General features: G+C 62.7%; 1 protein-coding gene across 1 annotated transcript; it reads left to right on the top strand.

Moving 5' to 3' along the window:
* Positions 1 to 6332: 6332 nt before the first annotated feature.
* Positions 6333 to 8433, top strand: LOC124593517. Its single transcript, XM_047131934.1, has 2 exons — positions 6333 to 7584; positions 7688 to 8433. Exons 1-2 carry the CDS (start codon positions 6333 to 6335, stop codon positions 8431 to 8433), a joined length of 1998 nt encoding a protein of 665 aa, XP_046987890.1.
* The last annotated feature ends 418 nt before the right edge of the window (positions 8434 to 8851 follow it).

Below are 8851 nucleotides of genomic sequence, written 5' to 3'. Positions count from 1 at the left end.
AACCGTCCACCCGCTACTACTGTCGACCGACTACTACCTCTCCCGACTCGCGCTACAATATATATATAACAACTGTTCCTGGCGACCCGGTGCGTGCCACTACTGTCGTCTGGCGCGGTCCAAGCGCCGACTAGCAGCGATAAAGAACTCTCTGGTCAGACAGAGATGCTGTCATGCCTCGCCATCGCTCTGGTAATGAATACATACGTGTTGCAGCGTGCGTACCACCGGAACACGCAGTGGCGGAGCCAAAGACTGTGTTGTCGAGGTCGAGTGCGAGCGGGAAGAGAGGCAGCGTCGGCACGGAGATGCAAGCGAGCGCGAGACGCACGGGGGCTGCGGCGTGGCGCGTTTGCGGTCGGCGCCTTTGGTGGCAACGGCCGGGACAAGCAGCGGTGTATGGTGTGGTGCGGGGCGGACAGGGGCGGAGGCGGCGCGACGACGGCATGGGGGCGAAAACGGGACGGGGGACGGCGGATGTTGAGAGGCGTCACGCGCGGACAGGACACAGACACAGAGACACACAGATTGGAAAGGGAGGGTGCGCGGTAGTAGTTGGGAATGTGCGTACCGTGCGGGATGGGAGTGGGCGAGGAACACGGTCGTGGCCCCTGTTTTGGGTGCGTGTGATGACGTCGGTGTGTTGTGGGAAGGGAAGGTGCTGTGGCGGCGGCGCGTAATGGGCGTAGGCCGAAAAGAGAAAGGAACGTGGGCAGTGTGTTGGCAAGCGTCGGTTCGACTGCGACGTTGATGGGCAGGGCAGGGCAGGGCAGGGCAGGGCAGGGCAGGGCAAGGTTAATGGTGGTAGGAGTAGGCGTGTGGGCGCAAAAAATCTGCCGCTGCAGGCGGTGCCGTAACCGCCATGGCGGGAAGGAGAGAGGGCCAAAGAAAGAAAGAAAGAAAGAAAGAAAGAAAGAAAGAAAGAAGAAAACAAAAAAAAAAAAAAAAGGAGGGGGGGGCGAAAGTGGAGAGGCGGTGGTGTGAGAAGGGCGGGGGCGGAAGGAAGGCAGGAAGGACAAGAGGCGAGGCGACGGCTTGCTTTGTGTATCGGTCGGTCTCTGGCTATGCTTCGTTTTCTGCAGCAGGGTCGGTGCGCGGCGTGGCTCGCGGCAGTGGGAACGCCTGGTGGCTGGACGGCCAGCAATGCGGTTGGATGGGCGGCCACAGCACCGCACCTGTGCCCGAGGAGGAGACGCTGGCGGCGGGCCCTGAGGTGAGGCCGGCTCGGCTGGGGCTGTGGATGTGTAGGTGTGCGCCGCTGCTGCAACAACGAGTAAAACGCGAGAAGAAGGGATGGCGGTAGAGAGAAAAAAAAAAAAAAGGTCGTGTTGTGTTGATGCGCAGGCAGACGCGTACAGAGGGACGAGCCCGGTCTGCAGCAGGGTGTGGCCGTGCCGAGTGCAGAGCAGCGGCGGCTCGGTTCGGTTCGGTTCGGCCCGGCCCGGCGGGCCGCGCTGTTGTCGCGGACGTGAGCGCCCCCTGGCGGGTGGCCGGAGGCGGCGCGGCGTGTTGGACGTGTGGCTGGTGGCAGTGCACAATTTGCGAGTTGCTGGCGGTGTGGTGTGGCGGTTGGCGCGTCGGGCGGCGGAGAGGTATGTGTTGCGGGCGCCCTTTGCTGCGCTGCGTCGTTGCGTGTGCCGTACAGGGCGGGCGCTTGTCGACTGTGTGGCGAATTGGCGTGAAACGGCTGCCGAGAGGTGTGTGGTAGCGAGCCGGTCGGTGGTGTCAGTGCGAAGGGGAATGTGCGTGCGTGTTTGGCGGTTTCGGTGTGCTTTTTGCGGCGTGAGAGTGGGAATTAGTGGGGCCGGCTGTTGTGTTGGTTCCTTGTGTCTTGTGTCGCGTAGCTTGATGGCAACGTGGAAGGACGCCGGTTTCGTTTTCGTTTCGAGCCTTGCGTGTGGTTGTCGACGTTGACTGGTTGGCGTGTGCCGATGCACGTGCATGTGTGGGTCGCGAGTGCGTTTTTGGCTGGCTGTGTGTGTGTGTGTGTGTGTGTGTGTGTGTGTTTTGGGGGGGAAGGGGGAGGCGGTGGTGAAAGTGCAGTCGTCGGGTGGGGCTGGGGCTGTGCGTCGTGGCGGAAAGGTGGTAGGTTGCGGGAAGCGAGCCCGTCGTTGACGGTGTCGCGTGAGTTGTGAATCGAGTGGGGCGCGGGGCGCGGGGCGCGTGGCGCGGGGCGCGGGGCGCGGGACAGGAGCAGCGTGCCGCTGCGTCGTGGTCGTCAGCAGAGGCTGTGCGTGTGCTTGTCCTTTTTGTGGGCGGTTCGTGCGAGGCGTTTTTGTTTTGTGTTGCCCTAGTTGTTAGTTTATTTTGTTTGTGTTTGTTATTTTGAGACGACGACTGGTTGGTGGCGTGCGCGCGAAGTGGCGGTGTGCGCTTCCCGTGTCGTTTGTGTTGTTTTGTTTTTTTGTTTTTGTGTGTTTTTTTTTGCACTGGGCCCCGGTGGGTGGGTGCGTGTGTGTCGATTGCCGGCTGGCGAAAGGTGCGCCATCGGCGGGGTGGGTCGCCGGCACAAGTAGAGGCGGCGGCGTTGTTGCTGTTGTTGTGTGGTGTTTGTTTTGTTCGGCTGTGTCGGCGAGCTGTGTTGCGGTGCGTGTGAATGGTGGTGCAAAAGTGCTGGCGTTGGGGCTGCGACTGCGACGGCGGCGAGCCGCGGGCGCGCCATTGATAGTGATGTTGTGAACAGCGGCTGTGTACGGTAGTGGTGTTGTTGTAGCACGACGTGCATCCGGGCCGGCGCGGAAAGCGCAGTTGCGGGCGGTTGCCCTTCGGTGCCAGCCATGTCGCGTGAGCGGCGGGTTGCTCTGGTGTCGACACGTGGTGCTCTGGGTTGTTGTGTGGTGCCCTTTGGCCGGTGGGGGTGGTTCGCGTGTGTCTCGTTCGCGCTCGGTGTCTGGTCGTGGTCGTGCTGCTCCCCCGTCTGTCGGCGGTTTCCGACGTCGTCCCGTCGCGACCTTTCAACCGAAAGTGTGGCGCCCGAAGGTGAACGAACGTAACCCTGACCTCGGCGCTTTACGCTGAGCCGAGCGAACCGAACCGAACCGAACCTAACCTGTGGTGTGGCGAGGTGAGCTCAGCCTGTGAGCCCCTAACGTCTACGTAAGGTAAGCTGTCCGGCTCACGCCTCACGTTTGAACGCTTTTTTAACCTACGTTTGACGCTTCTTAACCTAGCACTGACCCCTTAACCTAACCTAACGTGTAACCTAACCTAACCTAACCTAACCTAACCTAACCTAACCTCTGACGCCTGACGTGTTTGAATGCTTAACCTAAGTTTGACGCTTAACCTAACCCAAGTCCCCTTAACCTAACCCACGTCCACCTAACCTAACCTAACGTAGACGTGTAAACGTAATGTGTAACGCGTAACGTGTAAGGTCGGCTGTCGTGTGTGCTTGACGGCAGATTGGGTTGGTCTGTAGATTCGGATTGCGGTTTGCCTCGGTCGAGGGGTTGTGGGTCGGAAGCGGCGAGGGGCGGCGGCGCCTGTTGCGCAGGCGGCGTCCGTTTGCGGCGGGCAATTGTTGAGAAACGGCTGTGAATGTTGGCGGGCGAGAGGAGGAGGACGGCGCGCGATGTGGCCCGACGGCTGCGGGCCGATCGGGAAACGGCGGGAGGGCGACGGAAGGCGATGGGGCGGCGGAGGCGCGTTTGCACGGCCGTCATCGCCGCACGCCTCGGCTTGTGTGGCTGTGGCGCCGGCCGCGCTGGCCGGGCTGCCGCGGCGACGGTGTGGGAGTTTTGCCGAAGGTTTGGCCATTGTGGCGGGTCGTCGGCTGGGGCTGTGGGGGCGGCATTTGGGCGGGGGCGGCGATTCTCGGCGGGCCGACCCAGGCTGTAGCGCGCGGTAGCTGCAGTTTGGCCGTGGTTTGCGGCGCTGCCGTGGCGACTGGTTGGCGACTGTGGTGTGGCTGTGTGTAGCCCCATCCTCGGTGGTTTGAAAGGCGCGGGCGGTTGTGGCGCAGGTTTGGGGCTGCTCCGCACAGGCTGTCGGACGTTGGGCGGTAGCAAGCGCGGGAGGCGCGGCGCGGCGGCGCGCAGAGTGGCGGCCGCTCTCTCGGCCGTCCGCGCCCGCCCGCGACACTGGCTGGGCCTTGTGATTCTCTGCTCTGCTGCTGTGCTGTGCTTGCGTGCCTGCCGTCCCGCTCGCTCTCGCTGTGTGTTACGCGCGTCGTCGAAATGGCAGATCAGGCGGCTACGAACGAGACTGCTGCGGCACCCGCCGCCACCGGCACTACGAAGAAGGCCAAGTCTGCGTCGTCTGCGAAGAAGCCGCGCGCCAAGCCTGCGCACCCGCGCACCTCTGAGATGGTGACGGCCGCCATCAAGAGTCTGAAGGAGCGCGGCGGGTCGTCGCTGCAGGCGATCAAGAAGTACATAGCCGCGCACTACAAGCTGGACGCGGAGAAGCTGGCGCCGTTTATCAAGAAGTACCTCAAGTCGGCCGTCGTGGCGGGCGAGCTGGTGCAGACGAAGGGGAAGGGCGCGTCCGGCTCGTTCAAGCTTGCCGGCGCCGGCGGCGGGGGGGCGGCCGAGGGCGGCAAGGCTCGTGCTGGCGGTGCCAAGAAGAAGCGCGCCGCTCCGGCCAGCAAGGAGAAGAAGGGCGCCCGTGCGGCCGGCGCAAAGAAGGCTGGTGGCGTGAAGGCGGCGACCGGTCGGAAGGCGGGCGCCGCCAAGAAGGCGTCTGCGGCGTCGGCCGCTCCCGCGGGTGCGAAGAAGGCGGCTGCGGCCAAGCCGGCCAAGGCCAAGTCGCCGTCGAAGGCGAAGAAGGCCGCCAAGGTTCCGACGAAGAAGCCGAAGGCGCCGCGCCCGAAGAAGGCGACGACGCCGTCTAAGGCGAAGGCTTCGCCCAAGAAGAAGAAGTAGAGTAGAGGAGAAAGAGATGGGAAAGGAAGGGTTTGGCGCTTGACTCCGTCGTCCCCACCCCCCGTCGTCGTCTAGTGGCGCGCAAGAGACGCGCGGCCCAAAACGGCCCTTCTCAGGGCCATCAAAGCACGTCGGGGAAGGTTTTGATTGTCGTGTTGCGTTTGGTGTGGGTGTCTGTCTGTATGCCCGTGGGGATGCTGTTTGCGTGCCGTGGTGGTTGGATTGCGGGGGTCGGTGGCGGGTGTGGGCTGCGGTAGCGGTAAGCGGTGTTGTTGTTGTCGTGGTTGATTGTCGCCGTGTTTGTGGCGGCGGCCGACGGTTGGTTTTCTGTCACGTTGTTTTGTTTGAATACGTTGGTTGGCTTGCCTGCGTTCGTTCTTCTCGGATGTCTGTCTTGTCTAGTCGTGTCTGGTCTTTGTTTTGTTCCTTTGTGTGTGTTATGTTTTGCAACGGGGGGCACGTTGAGATGTGGAAGGAGTCGGCGGGGATTTCGGTGGCGTGTAGAGCGAGCGAGCGCGCCTGCCTGGCCGTTGGCCGTCGGAGTGGAGTGCGGGTTTTTTTGTTTTCGAAACGAAAGCGGCGGGCGGGCGGCCGGCCAGCCAGCCACCCGTGCGGTGTGACGTCGGCCGTTGGGTATTGTGCGCTTTGAGCGCCGGGGAGGGATGATGTGTGATTGTTGCGCGCTGCTAGCAGGCAGGCAGAGTGAGCGGGTGTGGCGGACGGACGGGAAGTGGTGGTTTTTGTTTTTGGGTTGCGGGGCGAGAGGCAGGCGACCGACAAAGTTTGCTCGCGACGGAGAGATGTTAGTGGCCCTGAAAAGGGCCGTTTTTGTTTGTGCGGTGCGGTGCCGCGGCGCGGTTTAGGCGCGCTCGCCGCGGATGCGGCGCGCGAGCTGGATGTCCTTGGGCATGATGGTGACGCGCTTGGCGTGGATTGCGCACAGGTTGGTGTCTTCGAAGAGGCCGACGAGGTAGGCCTCGCTGGCCTCCTGCAGGGCCATGACTGCGGAGCTCTGGAAGCGCAGGTCGGTCTTGAAGTCCTGGGCGATCTCGCGCACTAGGCGCTGGAATGGCAGCTTGCGGATGAGCAGCTCTGTGCTCTTCTGGTAGCGCCTGATTTCTCGCAGGGCGACGGTGCCCGGCCTGTAGCGGTGGGGCTTCTTGACGCCTCCGGTGGCGGGCGCGCTCTTCCTCGCCGCCTTGGTGGCGAGCTGTTTGCGCGGCGCCTTTCCGCCGGTGGACTTGCGGGCCGTTTGCTTTGTGCGGGCCATGGCGGTAGCGGTAGCGGTAGCGGAGCGGCGTGCGTGGAGGTTAGGTGCGGCGCGGCGTCCGGTGCTGCCTTGACAACGGGCCCGCGCGCCTCCGTGCTGCGCTTATATGCCCTCGGTTGCGCGTGGTGGGGGGAGGGCGGGCCAGAGTCTATATAGGGGGGCGGCGGGCGCGCTGGGCGCAGACACTCGAGTTAGCGATGCCGAGCGAGACGGACGCACGCGCCGAGCGCTCCGCTCCCGAGGCAGCTAATGCGCTTCCGACAGCTCCAGCGGACAGGGCCGCGTCCCTGTACGCTAACGGGGTCGAGTTGAGTACATCAGTTTCACTACCGAGTGTTTCTGATAGTACTCCTCCCCCAACGAGCGTCGACCGTGCTCACGCCTATCGCGTCACTCGCGAAAGTGAAACCGTGATTTCGATCTCTCGCGAGTGTTGTGCGTCGCTGCAGCAGCCGCTGGAGACGCCCGTGGACGCCCCCACAGCGCAGCAAGACAGCGACGAAGCACTCCAGCTTCTGGTGAGTCTCATGCCGCACGCAGCCGCTGCACCCCTCGGAGTCGATTCCGACAACGACGAAGAGGAAATGCAGACAGAGCAGACGCCGGCAGGCTCACAAGCGTCTACGTCACGTGCCTCGAGGAAGAGGCAGAAGTCCGACGACGACTCCTCAGCCCCGGACACGCGCAAGTTCCGCAAGGAATACGCGCAAAACGGCACCAAAGCCGGGACAAAAACTCTCCGCCGCACGCCGAAGTCCAAAGTGGACAATGACGGCTTCGTAACTGCAACGAAGACCGCAAAAGCCACACGACAACCCACAGCAGCACCAGTAGGCACGAGCAACAGCTTCCTAGCACTTAGTGACTCGGAAGACGAGGAGCTGACACTGCCACCGCCGCAGCAGCGTCGCGCACTGCCGCCGCTTATAGTAAAGTTCGATGGCCACTTTCGTGAGCTGCAGAACGCTCTGAACTTACTGATTGGCAAAGACAGCTACACCATCAGCGCGACAGGCGATGACCTTCACAAAGTGAAGGTGAAAACCACCGAACACTTCGTAAAGGTCAGCGAGGAATGCACCAGACGGGGCTGGAACTTCTACACCTTCAGCTCCAACAGGAAGAAGCCCCTGAAGGTTGTATTCCGCAAAATACCGCGCACCATGAAACCAGAAGAGTTGAAGGAAGATCTGGAACAAATGGGCTACTGCGTTGAAGAAGTTATAAGAATGAAACTTCATCGCACCAAGGGACGCAACCCGCTCTTCCTGGTAATTGCAAACAACACGGCGGAAAACCGGAAGCTTTTCCAACTCAAGCGGATAGGCAACTTGGAAGTGTGCGCAGAAGTGCTTCGCAACAAAGCTGCATACGCTCAGTGCTATCGCTGCCTGGAACTCGGCCACTCGACTAAGTACTGTGGAATGCCCGAGTATTGTGTTAAGTGCGGTGAGCAACACGCCACCGAAGCGTGTGCTAAAAATGGTGTACCACACCAAGACTTTACGCCTAAGTGCAAACTCTGTGGTGAAGAGCACTGCGCAAATTACAGAGGTTGCACAAAACACAAAACGTTTGCGGCTCGCGCCCGCGGAAACGAAGCGCAGCAGCGAAGAGTTTCAGCGGGAACATCGCACCCACGTGGAGCCCCAACGCACAGCCACAGCCAGACAAAGAGGAAACGCGGCCGTCGAGGCCGCGCATCCGGCCGAGCACATTCCGAGGCGGTCGTCAACCTCGCCCAGCAGCGCGGGAACTCCGACGCCCGGAACAAAGAGCGGCAGCCACCCCGCAGGCGGCCGCAGAACACGCCACCAGCAACGGAGCGCGATGGCGGACAGGCTCCGCCCGCCGCCTCACAGCAGGTACAAGCACGCCATCACGCAGCACCGGCCGCAGCCAACCAGGCCGCAGGCCCGCCTCCCCCGCCACAGCGCGCCGCGCCAGTGGCGGCCCAGCCGCAGGCAGTTCCCCCGCCTGCGCCCCTACCTCGGCAAGCAGCTCCTACCACCGCGCCTCGCCGTAACGGAGCGGACCAATCAGCGCCGCCCGTCCCGGACCGGTCCAGCATGGCCGACTTCCCCGAACCGCGATGGCGCCGGCAGCGGCCAATCACCGGCCAGCAGCCTGCTGCAGCAGCCCACACCAACGGCGGCCAGCAGCCCAGCGGAAACCAGGCCACGCGCGACGGCCATTCTGTCGGGCCCCGACAAAATGGCGTACACACCGTCCGCCATGATGTCGGCCCCCGACAAGATGGCGACCGCATCGACCGTCTCCTTGACACGATGCAACTAATGATGGCTCGCGTGACCGAGCTGATGGCCGCAGTACAGCAAGTACTCGCCGTAACCTCGTCCACCGCCCGTCATGCCTGAAAACCCAAGAAGCCTCAAGGTATGCGTATTCAACGCCAATGGCTTGAGAACGCAGGACGGAGAATTCCGGCAGTTTCTGCGCGACGAGGACATAGACATCTGCCTCGTCGCGGAAACTCACCTAAAGCCAGGCGTACGAGTCGGCGTCGCTAATTACGTCTGCCACCGCTACGACAGGCCGACGGCAGGAGGTGGGACGGCCGTTTACGTCCGGCGTTCCATCAGACACCATCGGGTTCCCGTGCCAGAACTGACGTCGACTGAAGCAGCCGCAGTCGCAGTCGACACTGTGCACGGCAGAATAACCTTCTGCGCTGTCTACAGGCCGCCGCGCGGAC

The sequence above is a fragment of the Schistocerca americana genome, unplaced genomic scaffold (genome assembly GCF_021461395.2).
Source record: "Schistocerca americana isolate TAMUIC-IGC-003095 unplaced genomic scaffold, iqSchAmer2.1 HiC_scaffold_99, whole genome shotgun sequence".
Lineage (NCBI taxonomy): Eukaryota > Metazoa > Arthropoda > Insecta > Orthoptera > Acrididae > Schistocerca > Schistocerca americana.
This window is presented reverse-complemented; position numbering and strand designations above follow the sequence as displayed.

What these genes read in the sequence shown, in the direction of transcription:
- LOC124593517 (XM_047131934.1), top strand. Translation starts at nt 6,333, where the DNA reads ATGCCGAGCGAGACGGACGCACGCGCCGAGCGCTCCGCTCCCGAGGCA. An exon ending in CGAGTATTGTGTTAAGTGCG is followed by an intron (nt 7,585 to 7,687) that starts GTGAGCAACACG and finishes CGCAAATTACAG; the next exon opens with AGGTTGCACAAAACACAAAA.